Genomic DNA, 17911 nt, shown 5'->3' on the forward strand with positions numbered 1-17911 from the left:
CTTGTGTTTGTCTCAGTCATCAAAATGCAAAGTTTGTGCTAAGAGTAGGTATGTTTCCAATGTTTCACCACCATGCCAAATTTCTCACTGATCTTGTCTGTGTCTTTGTACTCAATTTTCCTTTTTGTGAAGACTGGTATACTCCAAAGAGCTTCTTCGTAAAGGTCTTTGGCTGCCTAATGCAAGCAGAGGTCCAGCTTTTTCAGTCTTAGTGGCAGTTTTGTTGATGAGCTCAGCAGGCTGCTTCAGTGCTTTTTCAGCAGAAGAGCTGTATCTCCATAACTGAAGTCTGTGGAAGTCAAGACTGCTTTTTAAGTATGGTAACATGCATGTTGTGTGTTTAGTCTGATAAACCATGGTGCTCTTGGATGGACGTTGTTTCATTTGAGCAGTTTTCCTGTCAGACACTTTGAATACAGCAGGAGTACGGGGAGTTACTGGATTTCCAGACAGTCTGTCTTTCTGATTCTGTCCTTTCTCGTTCTCTCTTTCTCTCTCTCTCCATCGCTTGTGTGTGTACACGCATGTCTGGTGTTATATATGGATGTGTGGTTCCCTCTGCTGTAGAGGGGGAGTATTGCCCTTGGGAGAGAGAGCTGCAACAAGGCCTCTGGCTTCAACGTCTCTCAAATGAAGAGGACACGGGTACATTTAAAGGTACCCGTATACCGTCTCCACTTCCATTTCCCCAAAGGAGGGGGGAATATTTTAAAGAGCAGGTCCCACATGAGAAGTTTTTGGGTCTTATTTAATTGCTTTACCAGCTCCCTAAAAACTGATCTGGTAGCTATTGTTATCTTCATTTCCTGGTCCAAGTGCCATATATCAGGTCTGACATTGGCACTGGTTTTAGGAAAAAGATAAAGCTGCCAAGTACCCCAGGAAATCTTGACAGCCTGGACCATTGGCTACTGCAATGTGCATGAACAGTGACCCCCATGTATTTAGGAGTTTCAGATTCGTTCCATACACACAGGCTAGTTGCACCTGTGCAATCTGTCAGTCACATCAGAAGTACTGCCTTTAGATTGCCTGTGTCAACAAACTTGCATTTTTTGTTGTCCTTTGTGAGTGTGTCTGTGGGGAGAGTCTGTGGGGGAAGCTAATAAAGCTGCTGTGATCCCTCAAGATTTTTCAAACAGTCATATAATGGGCATAAAATTAATCTGACATTCCAGTCTAACTGGTTGTGTTATTTTCCATGATGCATTCTCTTGCAGTTTATTTCTGATGTTTGGGTTTTTTTGAAGCACTTGGTCCTAACAGTTCGTTAATCCCTTGTTCCCTCAATATGGTTCATTAGAGCCAGAACACGTAAGAGGAAAATCCAAGTGCCTTCCTGCAGGTAAGAGGGAATATGCAGTTGTGAAACTGCGTATTTTGCAGCTTATGGTTGTAACAACTGTAGCTTATCTTCCTTTTTTTTTAAAAAAAAAAAAAGGAAGACAGAAGAGGTGTTATAATTTTTACCAATTTAACTTTTGAATGAGAAGTATTAGTAAGATGGCTGAAGAACATAACTGAAGAAGTTCCTTCTGTTGCAGTTGCTAGTGTGCATTAGACCTGGCTCCTAAGGAGTTGATTTGTGGGTGCCTTCTCATTCCATTAAAGTTAAACATTGAGACTGCCTGCTGCTTAGAAAGTGCTGGTAGGTGCTCGGGTGGAACTGGAGGGGAAAGCTACCTTTCCAAATATAAGTGCCATTAATGTCCAGCTTCCTGCAAAGCTTAGCAGGCAGCCTTGAGGGAAGGCTACACGAGGTGTCATTTGAAATTCTCAAGCATTTAAACTTCAAGGAAATGTTAGGTTTGCTCGTTAGCCAAGCAGCAGTCCTTCATGGCTGGCTGTGCTGCTATCTATTTACTGGAAAAGGTGAGAAGCACCCATGTCCTCCTAATCAGGACAAGCTCAGAGCTCTGTCTAGAGACTTGTGGAGTAGTTGAAGGTGTGTATGTTACACTGGCCTAAATCCCAGAGGAATCCATTTTAAAACATGCAGATCACGTGGGACCTGCTCTTCCTGAGCCTTGCTGAGTGACTATATACTTCTCGGCCATCGCTGGCAAACCTAAACCTTTTAACACAAAATTTTGTGTGGTGATGCAAATGCTAACACTACTCATCTTGGGGCCTGCATGCGAGTGCTTTGGTACAGAGTGAAAAAAGCCCAGGTTCCTGTCCCTGGAGGATGTCCACTAACTCTGGTAGACCATGTGGTTGTGCTAATTGATATGAGAACTCTCTGATGAGGCAACAGAGACATAAAACTGCTAAATACCTGGCTAAATTGTGAATTGTGTTCTGCATTTGAGTTTGTGCGTCTGACCCCTTTTCCCCTTTAATAACCAGCTGGTGATTCTGTCCTTCCTGCAGTTCCTTCTGCTGTTTTAATGCCAAATCTCACACATAATAATTCCTGAAACGGAAGTCCCAAACACTCTGTCATGTCTGGGGAAAACACAGCCGGGAGAGAGGAACTTCGTTAAAATGAAACAGCAGGAAATGAGTGCAACCTCTAAATGCTGCTAATGTTTCTTGTTTCCTTCAAACACTAGTGCACCATAGGAAAATCTAACTGCCTTTGAGGTTCTAAACTGCTGAAACAGTGTTTTGCCCTACTCAGTGGTAATCCAGCTGTTGTGAAAATTGACTTCCTACTTTATAAAGTAAGTGGGCATTTTCGTTTCAGGATGAGTCACTTGCTTTTGAAGACCACTCCTGCAGATGCTGAACACCTGTCCCCCATAGAATGAGTTTTTTATTTTGGATAAATAAAACCTGAGCTATAGTCCCATAGCAGATAGCAACAGAGACAGGCTCTATGAATATAATACCTCAGGGTAGATGCTCCCAGGGTGGGTATTCTGCAGGAGTTAAACAAGTTGCTTTAGGTGCCTGTTGCTCCCTTTGACACTCCATAAGTAGCTGAGCTTTGTGTAGGCAGGTTGTTGAGGAGTAATGCAATTTCTTTTAAACAAATTCATTTGTGTGACAGGAAGTCCCTTCTGGGGAAGTGGGGGGTTGCTGTTAAGTCGTAATAAAAATGCTGTTATTCTTCAGAAAAAAATTCTGCCCTTCTAACTAGTCAGTACCAAAGAGCAGGAGTCAACAAAGTAGTGTTTTAAGTGCTAAAGTAAGTGTGCGCCCATGTGTGCATATGGACACACATGTGCACGCACACATGTCAAACTCTGAGATCCATCATGTAATTTAATTCACAAAGAAATACGTACCCAGCATAGAAAGGAGTGCTTAACCCAATAGTAGGGAATTAAAGACCTTTTGTTTTGGTGCATCAAACTACAATGCAGATTGTCCCTTGCCTTTAACAGCAAGATGTCTTTGGCAATAATCATAATGAATAGGCTGTGAAGGAGCTGGAAATTTCTGCTAAATTGGTATTTACATACCACATACTGTTGGACACCCGAAGAATGTCTTTATTTCAGCAAAGCTGCTTGCAATAGAGATAATCTACAATGATGTTTTTAATAGCGTCTCTCTGCCTTTGGAATGGCATTATTCAGCTTTGATGGGAAGTATGAGGAGCGCTGCATTGGTGTATGCGTGCACACATGATGCTGAGCTTTTTCTATCTGTCTTGCAAACTGATCTTAGCCAGTAATATGTTCTTTTCCTCTTTTCTTCTTTCCTTTTCTATAATGTATTACCTTTCCTTTCCACTGTTCTCCCATGTTTTCTTCCCTGTCCTTCACATACCCTGTCTACCACCTGGTATGCCATGCCCTCCTCCTGCTAGCTGGAAACCTTAGACTGCAGCAGATTGTAAATCCGGTTGATCCTCTGGAGATCCTGGCAGATGTGCACTGGACCCACATCCGTGAAAAAGAGGAGGAGGAAAAAATGGTCCCAACCTCAAAGTCCTCTACCTCCAGAGGTAATCTCCCTCAAGCCCTGCACCGTCAACTCCCGGATCACGGTTGCAGCTGTTTAACTCTGTTGCTTCTGTGCCCTTCAAGAGCATTGTACTTCAGCAGGGGCAGCAGTGATTGAAAGGAACTACTTTCAAATTACACTGAAATTACACTTGCTTAAACATTTTGCTTTTCAGGTCAGTGTCTACTTAAAATGGCTGTTTTCTCAGCTCCATGGTGGTGTGAATTCTGATCCGTTTGTCTGCCTGCTTTGACTCCGTAGCATTTTTCCTCACTACACACATAATTTGATAGAGCTGGCAATCAGCCCTTGATAACTGACTTCAGGGATAGTAATAGAAGCTGTCACATGCTATTTGTGGCAGTAAGGACACTATACCTCTTTAGGGAAAGCTAAAGGGCTATGTCGTGTAGCTACTACAGCAAACACTGGATAAGATCATCTTCTGTATTGAGCATATTTCTCTGCGGTTGCTTTTCAAAATGTGTAACTGCAGCTGGTATTAGTAGAGAATGATGGGGTTCAAAAGGCTTGCAAATCTGATCAGTGGTGGTTTTGACTCCCTGTGTTTAAAAATTGACAGTATATCTATTTTTTAAATTGAGATGTGATCTTTGCGAGTTGCCAGTTACTTAAAGGAAAACTTTGGAGGGGGAAAATGCCAATAGTCGAGCTCTCTTGTAAACACCTTCCAGCAGTCGCTGCTGACCTTATTCTAGACTATATTACAGCATGTCTTAAGGTAAGTATGTCATAGGTGCTTCATCTATGCAGAAGCCTAAACTTAATAAAAGTTAACCATACAGTTGATGAGTAGTGGTCTTCTCTCAGAGTCTGTAACCATTGTGCCAGAATTGTAGAGGGAGGAAGTATGCCGAGGGAAGGGGTGTCTTTTACAGGAAATGTGAAATTAAGTTAATGACTGATCTCTATTAAAAGAGCCTAGGGCTTTACCTCATGTTGCCTGATCATATTCCATTCCAGATAATTATCTTTTCCTCATAGTTCTAGATGTTTGGAGGTTTTTTTTTAGTCCTGGTCCAACTTGATACACAGTTCCAGATCAGTTTGGCTACGCTTATAATTGAATTGCAGTTTGTAGAATGCCCTGGGATTTTCTGGTGTGAAATCTGCTCCCTATAAATAAGAGATGGGTATTTCCTCCCCACTGCAACCACAGAAATAGGCTGTGTTCAACTATCTGTAACATTCAGTACTGCTAGGGTAGTTGCTTAACATTTAAAAATGCTAAGTAAAAAATGCTAACATAGTTTCTTAAGCTTACTACAATTAAAGTTACTTTAGCTTCTGCTTGAGGGTCTGTATCACTATAGTTTCAAAATTTTTCTTTTAGTTTTTATTTTCTAATTCCTACTTTTCCATACTGTATTGGTACAGCTCCCAGCAAAAGATGATCCTTCCAAAATTGGTCTTGTGGTCTTTCCAACTTTCTCTGGGAAGGAAGGCAGTATTTCCTTTCCTTCCCTTCCCCTAAAACTGGGGCAAACTAGGACAATCCTGATCAACAGATTAGCTGCTTCAATTACTTTGTCATGCAATACGTGTGCAGGTATGTGCAGGCGTATCAGCGGTTTGGTTTTTTTAAAGGGCTGTCACCTGTTTGGAGAGTCCATCAGTAGCAGTGGAGACAGGGTTTGATGTGAAAGCCTGGGATAGTGTGAATGGTACATAGAAGCCCCTCTCATTCTGCTTTGGTCTCTCTTCATCTGCTGGTATTTGCTCCCGGGCAGCACAGGTTCTGAGATGCCTGTTACTACTGTCCCTCTCTCGTTGCTGAGCTGTTTCATCTATTAGTTTTCCTCCTGTTCAGAGTTTCGGGTGGAGCAGTAGCAACCTGCTGCTCAGATGCAATGTTTTTCTCGCTGTGCCATCTGTATTTCCTCTAACATTACAGATCCTGAAGGAAGACTAGGCCCCTGACATTTGTATGTTATCTCAATTTAAATCCCAAGCCTGGAATCGGTTGTTTAACATCTCATAGGTTTTATTCCTGTATTTGCAACTGAAGAATTTCCCTTTGTCGCTCTTCTGTTTTAGATGCTTACCGACAGTCTAATTTTGATTTCTTACAATTTATTGTTTTTTAAATTCAGCATCCGACCTTCCATCCGTACGCCATGAGGCGGTACAGGCGTGGCTGGAGACGGTCCCTGGAGGTAGTTTGGTGATGTTCTATGTATTCCAATGCATAATAACCCTGCCCGTCTCTTCTCCATGCCTTCAGCAGCTGAGCTGGTACTTTAACCCTGGAACTTACGGCCCTGTTGCTACTGCATGACTGGACGTGGAGGGAGGGAGGGAGGAAGGGGGAGTGTGCATGCACGCCTTGCTCAGACAGTCCATTCTTGCATGAACTCAGCATTTGTTGTAACCCTTCTGAAGGCAGGCCAAACAGAGAGGTTATCTTGGGTGCAGTAAAGTAGAAGGAGGAATCTAGCTGACTGCTTTGATTTGCTTTGTAAACTGAAGACTGGACCAGTCATTCTTCGCCTAGCTCCTTGACTAAAAGAACATGGGGCTTTCTTGTAGTCAAAGATTAAGTCACAGAAGGTGCTTAAAGCAATTGCAGTTCTCTGTAGCAATTACAAACTCTAGTTATGTGATGGAGGAAACAAGAAAGAAGAATGAGGTTGAAGCTGGGATCTTTAGGAATAGTGATGGCTGTTGTGTGTCCTTTGACTTGAGGTTCACGATATTTAGGAAAGCCTCAGGAAACTTGAAGTATCATAGAGCTCAGCTGCTTTTTTTTATGTGGTCCTCTAAGCTCTATTACAAAACTGGTGAGCATGAAGATTCTGGGATTAGAGTAAAGGTGCAAATTTGTGTAAAGCAGTGAAGATATCTGAATCAGTGGAACAGCAGTAGTTTGTGGCTAGGTAGTTGATCTCTAGCTAAGTTGCTTTGGCACATCAGAATAGCTAGCTTGCCTATAAAACTTTGCTTCTGCTGCTGCTTTGGCAAGGCAGCAGTGTTTACAAGATGTCTGCAGATGATGCAGTCTGCTCACGGCTGCTAGCTGATATGAACCAAGTGCTGATCCCAGTTTCTGGCTGCCATAGTGTGTAGCTTCCGAGTTATTGTGTGACAGCTTTTGGCCTCTTGCTCCTTATCCTAACTGCATATACGTATATGCACAGTATATGTATAATATAACCAGCCACCTGCAAGCTCTCAATGTCCCGCAAAATGGGATTCACCCTTGCACCAAGTTGTTACTTATCTATGCATCTGTGGTCTTCTGTTTTGTGTACCGACTTATTTAAGAGTCTATTTTCTCCTCTCTCTCCAACACTCCTTTATGTGTGTCATGACAGTTCATGGTTTCTGGATCTGAAGACGCACATATACATAGTGGTGTCAGATATTCCTAACATCAGGGCTACATATTTGCAAGTCATGATTAAGATTACTCACATTTGTTGCTATCATAAAACCATCCCATGACTTTATTATTTCGAAAGTAACATAAGCTCCACATACCTAAGCAACAATCAGCCTGGGCACACAGTTTGGTTTTGTTCAGTAGGTTTGTAAATGCCCCTATGGGCAGTCCAGCCTTTGCCATGTGATTCAGTCTCCTATGCTCAACATCTGTAAGATTCTGGATTTTGTAAGCCTCTGACATAATGGAATAGGCCAGTGCTTTATCACATTGAAGTTGAACTGCCTTTTCACAGTAGTTGGCAGAAAATAAACTAGTCCATGTGTCTGTCTGTCTTCATAATACAGAGGGGAAAAGCATGGAAAAAGATAAAATTCTCAGGTTGAAGGAAGAAGACAAACCATCCACTGAAGACTGTTTTGAAATAAGCAAAAATCTATATTGGAGAAAGAGGAGACGCTGTAAGACCTCAGTTTTAGGGAGGGTTGGTTTGTTTTCAAGATTGTCTTAATTAGCAATGCTAGCATATAAATGGTTCCGAAAGCCATATTGTCACTAGTAAACAAAAAGAATCAGGGCCTACTCCCTGACTCAGGAGAAAGCTGGCACAGCATGATTCACTCCCATATGTCTAAACTTTTTTGCTATCCAGAATCAGGGGGCTGCCTATTCGAAACAGCCTCTAGCCATATCATGGGAACTAACTGCTGGGAGTCATGCCAGGAGTCCTCCTAAAGATAACAGTATGACACTGTATGCATTTAGGTCCAGAGACTTGCACTGCTTGGTTTCCTGGTACAGATGCAACCAAGAAGGTTATAAATATGCCTGTTATCTTCGTTAGAGGACCATATCCTATGTGTATAATGAGCAAACGTTGTGCATAATAATACATGCTGACTGTGTACACATTTGCAATAGAATATACAACAGAGTTACATGTCTGCATGTTGTTGAACATGGATTGATGCTAGTTTGCTGCATAAATCTAAAAATGTAGTTAACTGACTACTGTGGGAAAAAAAATGGAAGTACTAGCTTCTTTTATTATATTTAAATTGTGTTCTATGAAAATGCTTAACGAAAAAAAAAAAGCAGCAAATCATCCATAGCACTAGAGATGGGACAAAGTGTTATAAGGTTTAGGTTTTTTAAAAAAGTATCATTTAATAATGCAATTTAGACCCCACAGTTTGGTCTTGTCTCTCCTCCTGTAATTAAATCCTGTGACAAGTAGTAATGTCAAATGCCCATTTCAGAATCATAAATTCAAGTATCTTTTTTTTTTTGACCCAGCAAATCAAATTATGATCTGTAACAGAAAAGAAAGTTTTGAATATGTCTTTCTATTTACTTAAAAATATCTTGTGTCCTAGTTACTTGTACAGCATGTCAAGTCTCTTAGATCCTTTTACCAAAGCTTACTGTAGGTGCACAGAGTTAAACAGCTTCCAATTGTAATAATAGTCAACCCCAGAGCTAGACTCTGTCTTTGACTTACACCCTCAAAAGCCTATTTCAATTTCAAGATGAACAGTTGTAGTATATAGTGAGATTTCAATTTTCACCTAATACTTATATGCTACAAAGTGCTGGTAACTGTTCTGGTGTGGTAAAGAAAAAATAATCTTCCTGGAAGAACAGTAAACTTTATTCTGGTTTGATGTCCTCCCAGTCCCTTTCTTGTTTAATTTTTCACAAGGCCCATTGCTCAGAAAAGCCATGGCTGCTTTCACTGCAAATACCTTGGAGAGTTTCCAAGGGCAGGCATTCCTTGATTCAGTAGAATCTGGGAATATCATTTCACCATAGGTGTCTTTCCAGCTGACATGTTTCAGGATTTCTTGTTTTGGCAGTAATTAATAAATATGTCCACTATAAACTGTTGGTACAGTTCAATGTAGAACCTTTTCACTGTATAGTTGTGGGTTTTTTCTTTTTTTCCCCTCAATATTTGAATATATTCTAGCTCCATGTGATGATAATGATGTGGAGGATGAGCTGGGCACAGAGCCTGCAGACACAGAAGGGCAGGCAGGTGAAGAGGGAGACACGGGTGCAGAGCTGGATGACGGTAGGGTACCACCGTGCATCATTTAAACCTGTTATATGAACAGAATTGTATTGGCAGAAAAGACTTTGTTTGAGTGTACTAAAACCTGATCTTCATTTTAGTGATGTAGGCGTTTGTTTCAAATAGTCAACAGGGAGCCAGGAGTGAAGGACAAAAAAACCTCAGAAGAACCTCAGTGCCATGGGTTGTAGAATAAATTTCTTGTGTCCTCTCACCATCTACTAACTAGAGGGCTTGGTGTTGTGTCCGTATTCAGTACTAATCGTGCCGAATAACAGAAATAGAAGTAAATTTGTGAAAAGTCCGCAATATTATGCCAAAAGTCTTCCTTTGCTAATTTAAAATGAACAGCATATGCCAGAAAACATTGAAAAATTTCTAGAAAACTGCTAAGGTATGACTTCAATTACTAATTCAGTTATTTGTACTAGTAGTCCATCATTTACTGCTTAAATGACTCTAAGTGGCACACAAAAAATGAATGAAATATTTAGGTGTTCAGGTTATGAAAGTAATTAGCACCATGTAATCAAGATCGAAAGGGTTATGGAAGATTTTTTTAAATAATAAACAGATGTCCTGATGGACTTGTATTCAAGATCTCTTGTTTTTTTTCCCCTTGCCCCATCCGTGATCAGATGACATCCCATCTGATGCAGAAGCAGAGTTTCGCTTACATCAAAGTGGTGTAGAAGAGCCAGAACTAAAAGTCTCTGAAGATGAAGAAGATGAAGAGGAAGCAGAAGGTACTTCTTGCAGTGTGACAGAAGGTAATAGCTTTCTCATCAGTGTTTGAATTACTGTAACTGCATTTGAGATAGTCTATACATTTATTAAATTTAAGAGAAGACGGTCTCTTGGATTTGAACCACCTCACTACTCTCAGTGGCAAGGTAAGTGCTTGCATTAACATTTTGAGGAGAATGTTCTGAATCCATTAATTACAGCTTGCTAAAATGTGAGAACCCATCTAACTGCTTTTTCTTGTAGAAGTTTTTATGTTAAAAAGCTTGTATCGTTTTGGACATTTGAAAATTTTTGTCTGTGTTCCAAGATGTTCAATCTAGAATTTGTAAAAAGCGGAGAAATTTCTCACTACTTGCTGTGTGTAACATTAAAAAAAAAAAAAAAATTAGTGGTCTCATGTGTTTTTGGAAACATTTTTGCTTTCCCTAGATCCATGCAAGCCATCCATTCCTATCCAGTCATCTAGTGATAGTGTTCTTCCTCTGTCTCCGGTTGATAGTCCCAAAGCAAAACAAGCAGAGGTAAGAAAGAGAATCTTTAAAGTTTTCTACTTACTACTTGTAGTTCAATAGAACAGTTTGTTGGATAAACTAATGGGGACTGGCAGCAGTGGGCTTTCCTCTTTTACTGTCTCTATAATTTATGTTGATCTTCTTGAGGATCATTTAAACTTAAAAACTTGACTTGACTTAAAAAAAACTTAAAGACTTGACTCCATTTAGACTTAAAAAAATAATGTACTATCTTTCTTCAGAGTATAGTGGTTCTGTCACAGTCGCACAAGTTCCCATCACAAGCCCAAAAAAGCATTGTATAGGTTATTTTAATTTCAATGTGCAGTTAACAGGAGTTACATATATAATGCAGGAGGGGAGCCGTAAGTAAGGCGTTTCCTACTTATCTTGGTTTGGCTATCTTTTCTGTACAAAAGAAGATTCTGTACATATATTTGTATTACTTAGTAGAAACCAAAGCAGTGCTTATTTATTCCAAAGTAACAACATAGTTCAGCTTAAGGAAGTGAGACATGGCAGTGACATACTGTCATGTTGTAAGCCCTGGAGTCTGCATGCAAGCATACTGTGGTGTTTCCAGCTACTGGTGTGTAAGAGCAGGAAGTACATGACCCTTAAAATGTTCAGTTCAAATCTTACCCCCACCAAGTGTTTGTTTTTAAGGAATTACTAAAAGATTAGACTTACTCTTGAAAGAGTTTTGTCATTAACCAGTTTACTTTTTCAATGGACACATTATGGGATAAAGCTGGTTTGCTGACAGCAATTGCTGACAGCATTCACTTTATATTAAAATTGAGGGATTTTTTTCCAGGACCTTCTAATAATTCTGTTAGACATAGTTATTGTTTATATCAGGACAGTGCCTAAATGCAGTACTCGAGACCTGGGTGTTTAAGCACACAGATAGGGAGGTTCATGCTCTAATGATCATGTGTCAGTTAAATCAAACTGCCTGCATTCAAAAGAAAGCTGGTGCAAAAGGAAAGAATTGGAAAGAATAATACCAGAACTCAGTAAGAGGAGTCCACTGCCGAAGAGTTAAATTGTAAAACAATGAATTGTGCTACTGAGTAATATGGCAGTCTGGATGTAGGAGGTGAAAACCAAGACTTTTCAGACCATTAAGGGGCAAGGGACTTGCAGCCTAATTTACTCTTAACCCAGAAAGCACCCCTTGCTTTACGGGAGATGCTAGCCAGCAGAAAGTGCTGTGTTGATGAAAGCTGGAGAGACTTGCATCAAATCTGTCTGAGATAAGGGAGCACCACAATGCACAGAGATTCAAAGGGAGAGCAGTAAAAGGTAGAAACTGATTTCTGGAATTTAGTTTAGTGTTTTTTCTTCCAAAAATTAAATTTGCCTTGTAATGTATGAAGGATGGTTTATACAATGGGGCAGAAAAATGAACCATACCTGGCGAGAAATCCTAAGGGATGTTCTAGGCCTGTGAATGGGATGCCATGTGTGGGTTTTTTCATATTTTGATACTTGGATGGTTTCCTTATTGCTAACTTTGTTAAAAGCGAAAAAAAATGGACCAGTATTCTGATGTGCCCAGTGACTATTAATATTTCCCTTTTTCACTTTTTCTAGGTTGTAAAAGATCGCCTGGCTGAAGTATCTCGTGCAATAAAATCTCCAGAGGCACGCTTCTTTCCTGAACCTTTCATTCTTGAAGAGGGACCAAAGGATGAAATTTCCAAAGACAGGAAAATTAAGAGCCCTTTGGTGCCACCATCTCCAGTATTATCCCAGCCAGTTGCATCGCCAGAAGCCATTGCACCTCCATCACTAGCAGAGTCTCAGCCAGCAGCACCAACATTGACTTCATCCCCAACATCTGCTCAAATGCCTATCTGTTCCCAGCCTTTGCCTTCTGCCGATACATCCATTCCATCCCCAGTGGACCCTCCAGTATGTTTCCAGCCTGTCCCAGCCTTAACGTCTACTCCTTTAGCCAAACTGGTCCTTAGGGGCCAGGATAGTGAGGTTGAAAAACTGGGAAGCCCTACTACTGCAGAAGAAGCCCTGAAACGGAGTAACCTTGTAGAAGAGTTCTGGATGAAGAGTGCTGAAATCCGGAGGAGCTTAGGACTTACCCCAGTAGACAGAAACAAACGCTCACAGACAAACTTTACTGTATCTGCCCTTGCGACAACTCCTCTAAAGACTTTTAATAGTGAGAATATTTCAGGGGATGAACAGATCCCTCTTGTGAAACCCCAGCCTGCCCCAAGAAGACAGGGACTGTCCAAGTTAGAAAACGAGCAGATTTCTCTGCTCACTCCAAAATCTCCATCAGAAAAAGAGCTAAAGAGTTCCAGTGAAGTAAGGAGAGATGTATCCAGCAGTTCTGGACTTGGCCTTCAGGAGAGCTCATCTAACATGAGAACTATGGCTAGTCAGAGCTTCAACACTTCTGATTCTACCATGCTTACTCCTCCATCGAGTCCGCCACCACCACCTCCGCAGGATGAAGAACCAGCCACTTTGCGTAGAAAGAGGCATCAAGCAGTCTGGCAGAATGAGGTTGAAGCCAGGTCACCTCCAACACCAGCATCAACACCTCCTGCTCCCCCACGCCGTGAGCCAACCTCTGCTGCCAAAGAATCAACCCAGGCCAGAAAAGATGATGTGCGAAAATCTTTTGCAGAGAGTGTGGATGAGATTCCATTTGCTGATGATGTAGAGGACACATTCGATGACAGGACAGAGGACTCAAGCCTTCATGAGAGGTTCTTTACGCCTCCTACCAGTAGGCCAAGGCCAGAGAAACCAATTCTTTTGCCCTTGGTCAAAGAAAATGGTGGTCCACCCTCAATGGAAGGAGGAGTTAACCAAAAGAAGAGAGTGTTGCCTGAAATTTCTGCAGAGGCCAAGGAGCTTGCTGAAGAAAGAATGAGAGCCAGAGAGAAGTCTGTCAAAAGCCAAGCACTGCGTGATGCCATGGCTAAACAGTTGTGTAAGATGAAAGATATGGAGATGGCTGCAGCTGCTGCTGGGGCCACAAGGGCACGAAAGGCATCTTCTATGCCCTTGAAGACCAAAGAGTTGTTTTATGACTCTCCAAAGTATTTGGCCTCAAAAATAGCAGAAGGATCCACACTAAAGCATGATGCTGCTAATGAGAAGTTCTCCACTCCTGCTGCTGATGTGGCTGGACCTGAAGGGTCTGCCACCTCTTCAGAAGGCTCCAGTGGGAAGAGTAAGAAAAGAACTTCTATTTTCTCCCCTCGTAAGAACAAAAAGGAGAAGAAATCAAAAAATGATAGCAGGCTTTCTGACAAATCTACTGGTGGGACAGAGGAAGCAACAAAGCCTAGGTCATTATGGAAGTCTGTTTTCTCTGGGTATAAGAAAGACAAGAAGAAAAAGACCGATGACAAATCCTGCCCAAGTACTCCCTCAAGTAGTGCCACTGTGGATTCTGGCAAGCACAAAGCTTCTCCGTTGGTTACAGCTGCAGGTATAATAGATATGTGCCTCTGCACTGTGTACTTTTCCTACAGCTAGGTATCCTTGAAAGTAAGTCTGGCTTACTTTGCCATTCAGCTACTGTGCTGAATGACACTGCTCCCCAGTGTCAAATGGGCAGATCAGGATAAGTGCTAGCGACTAGAATTGTTTTGCATATTGACAGAATTAGTCAATACGCCACTGAAAAAAGTGGATCCTTAAATAGAAGCTTCACTTTTGGTAGGTACAAGGCACATCTGTTTTCTACCTTAGACTGATTTGTGAAATAAGCAATGTTTGCTGGAATCAGTTGTTTGTGACATTTCATCTCCGTTTTAAAGCTGATCCTCATCTTTTCCTTGTGTGGTCTGTTCTCTTTCTTTCAACCTGGCTCCCTGGATGCTGAAGACTGCAGAGATGCAGTTACTCCTTGTGTTCTCAGTGATCTGGCAACTGTCTGCTGATCTATGAAGTTAGGATTCTGCAGCCTCATGTAAATCTCTCACATGCCATCAGGTGCAGACAGAGATGTGTAATGGCAACTTGTGATACAGTAAATAAGTTAGCCATAAATGTGATCAAAAGCGAACATAACTACATTTCTCTGGCCATGTGCAAATAGCCAAAATAATGCCAGCTGCTGTCTTCCAAGTACTGTATCTGTTGTAAAGAGCATTGATACAGCACAAAGGGAGAACCATGACCATTATTTTTAATAGTGTCTGGAGAAAGTGATGCTCTCTTAGAATGAAGCTTCTAGCTACTACTGATCATTTTGTGGAGCAATGCTTCTCTGATCACTCTGCAATGCCAGGCGAAGCAACTGAGACTGGCATAAAAGTACTAAGTATTTTTGAAACTCAATCAAACAACTTATCCACTGAGTTTTGAAATGTTTACAGAAAGAATAGTTACTGCTTCTCTAACTTCCCTTTTTTATTCCTGGCTTCTCAGATTTGCAGCTCCGTCAACACCTGAGTTTCTCAGAGGACTCTGACCTCTCCAGTGACGATATTCTGGAACGTTCCTCCCAGAAATCCAAGCGAGAGGTAGGCAGATGGGAAATGCATTTTAGATGGAGCTAGCATTGTGCAGATTACAGGCTCAGAGAACCACATCAGAAACTTGGATGATTAATCTTCTTATTCTTACTGTTTCTTCTGTGGAACAGGCTTTCCTGTAAGTTGGGTGACTGTTCTGCCTAAAATAAGTTGGTTTCACTTAGTTTCACAATTGCAAGCTATTCCCCACTGTTATTACATGAAGGATCTGTTGTCTCACTGTGACATTACTTTACAACAAATATCACAGTCAGAATAGTGAATTTTGTCCCAGTTGTGAGCGTACCAATGATCTACAGAAAACAGACATTGAATGTCAGAACAGTAAATTTCACTGGCTCTAATGTTATTGCAAAAAGATAACAATGAGATAGTTCTCACTTTTTGTTAAGGGTTCAATTTTAAGATATTGTTTTACCAGCCTCTTTGATAGATTGAAGTGATAGAATTCCAAGCAAACTACAGACAGGAATGTACTTTTGCATACATCAAGAACATAGTCAAGACAGATCATCAACTAAGAGGTAAGCTACAGGCTGCAGTTTTGCAACTCATGCAGGTTTGCTTATTTTTCCTGGGAGAAGAGAATGTGTACAGTCTGAATTAGTACCTTCTCTTTTTGGAGAAAAGATGAGCCATCAGCTGTTTCTTCCATTTTGACCCTATTTTCTTTGAAGACTTCTTGGTACTTGCTGAATATTTCCCTATGTCTGTGTGTGTACATAACAACAGCGAAGCTGAAATACATAGTAGTGAGCCCCTATGAAATGCCAGTATATAGAGGTTGGTCTTAGCCTGGTGTTCTTGTTCCAGTGTGGTATGGTATGAACTCTGCTTCTTCTCAGAGAGCTGTTTCTTGTTCCTGACCAATATTCCCTAGCTAGTGCTATAATGTCATATTGTAAGACATACCAACAGCTTTCGAGCCCAAATAGTTTCACTTTAAATGGAGAAGTTATTGAGGAGGAAAGAGGAGACACAGTGGGTCTCTATAAAAGCCCAGAGAGAAAAATACATTTAGTTCATTTGCACATATTTATGTGTGGAAAATATACGGTGAGAGACAAGTGCTAAAGTTAGTTGCTTTTAAACAATTTATTTCAGTTTGGGGATGGCACTATTAATGAAAAATAAGTGAAAAATATAAGAAACTGTTCAATCATAGTAATGGGGAAGAGCCCTTCTTTCATTCCTGAGAGCTTCTAAGCTCTGCTAGACAGAGTTTGCAAGGTTTGGAGGAATCAGTAGAGATTTCATTGACCCCACGGAACACTAAGGCCCTTCTGGTACTGAAGAATGAATCATGTGGTGTCCCAGCCCCTTCCTGGTGGTGTCTGGTTCACATGTTAAAAAAACTCTGGAAGAAGAGAGCATCTGAGCGGGTAGCGTCACAGATACAGTGGTCTGTGCCTTCTGTCTCAAACCTGTCATCCAGTGTGCACAAATCAGTCTCAAATGGCAGGATCTAATTGATACTTGGCTCAGATGGCAAAGGTATGGAAGTACTGTAAATTGACGTGTCATAGGAAATGCTTTCTATGTCTGTGTAGTGGAATGAATTAGAATAACTAATGAATTTAAGGCTGGTGGAAGGAGTTGAAGAAGTAAGTAGGAATTTTCTGTATTTACTTACCTCTCTTTTAATCTCTCTCCCTAGTTGATCTAGATGTCTTCTAAGAGGAAGATTATTTTGTTTGTCTTTTATTCCCTTTTTTCTCTTCCCCTTCCATTCCTCCCTGCATGCCCTCAAGGCGTTTCATGAGAAATTCTGCATTTTCCAAGATATGCAGAAGAATGAGGTACCTGTGCCTAGCAGAGGGCAGATATGCAATACAGGGGGTTCAGATAAGAGTTCCAGAGTTACTGTTATACCTTATAAGCTTCTTCAGGAGGAAGCAGGGCTTCAGTAAGGCCCATGCTTGTTTTCAGACTTTGGTATACCTTGATGCTCACTTTATCCCTGTGCGGAGCTACTTTCATTTAAAATGGCTTTTGCAGAAAAAAGATCTCATCACTAAGCATTGGAGGGGATAGGTGACAGTGGCAGATGCCTGGAATCCTAATACTGAAAATAGCTCTCTAGCTCTGTTAAAGGGTATGGTAGCGGTGGTGTCTCATTTTCTCCCATTTGCTGTTCTGAAGTTACATTAAGAATTCCTTTGCTCAGCATCTGCCTGTTTTCTAAAGAATAGTTTTGAGAACTAATTTATTTAGAGGAAATGAATCTGAGAACTCCGCTTACCTAGTTTTATTGCATCCTGTCCAAGGATGTAGAATGTACATACAAACACTGGAATGCCTTGCTGTCAAAAGACATGTAACTGAACTTCAAGACTGACGAAACTGAGTTTGTGCTGATTTGGGGTGGGGTTTATATTTTTTAAGTTACAATCTGCCTGCTATTTATTATGGGTAATAGTTGACTCTCTGTGTGCCGCATAACTTTTATGTGAACCCCTTCTCTAAACTGAAATTCTGTTTATGCTGCTTTTTTGGTAATTGTAGTGAGCTTGCTTCCAAGACAGCTTGATCTGTTTAGCCTGTTCTTTGTGATCAGCAGTGAATTAATTCAGTGTTGTTTAATGTTGTGTTTTTCAAGAAAAGCATCTTGTAAAGAATTCTTAACGTAAATGCCCTGTGGGTCTCGTGCTTATAGGTGTGTGTCATTGTGAGTGTGTTTGTCGTTGTTCCCGTACAATTGTGGTATTGTGATCAGATGTGCATTTTACTACCGCAGGTAGCTTGCTTTTTACTT

The 17911-nt window shown here is 41.0% G+C and overlaps 1 protein-coding gene across 1 annotated transcript in view; it reads left to right on the forward strand.

The window, feature by feature from the left end:
- LOC104624437 (protein-methionine sulfoxide oxidase MICAL3-like) overlaps positions 1 to 17911 on the forward strand; it is a 107182-nt gene that overhangs the window by 66788 nt on the left and 22483 nt on the right. The window contains 8 exon segments of the mRNA XM_010291802.1: positions 568 to 657; positions 3761 to 3898; positions 6012 to 6074; positions 9270 to 9374; positions 10013 to 10144; positions 10551 to 10642; positions 12233 to 14105; positions 15050 to 15144. Of these exon segments, the coding sequence (XP_010290104.1) occupies positions 568 to 657; positions 3761 to 3898; positions 6012 to 6074; positions 9270 to 9374; positions 10013 to 10144; positions 10551 to 10642; positions 12233 to 14105; positions 15050 to 15144 (2588 nt within the window).

Source organism: Phaethon lepturus, unplaced genomic scaffold (assembly GCF_000687285.1).
Source record: "Phaethon lepturus isolate BGI_N335 unplaced genomic scaffold, ASM68728v1 scaffold18817, whole genome shotgun sequence".
In the NCBI taxonomy this organism is placed as follows: Eukaryota; Metazoa; Chordata; class Aves; order Phaethontiformes; family Phaethontidae; genus Phaethon; species Phaethon lepturus.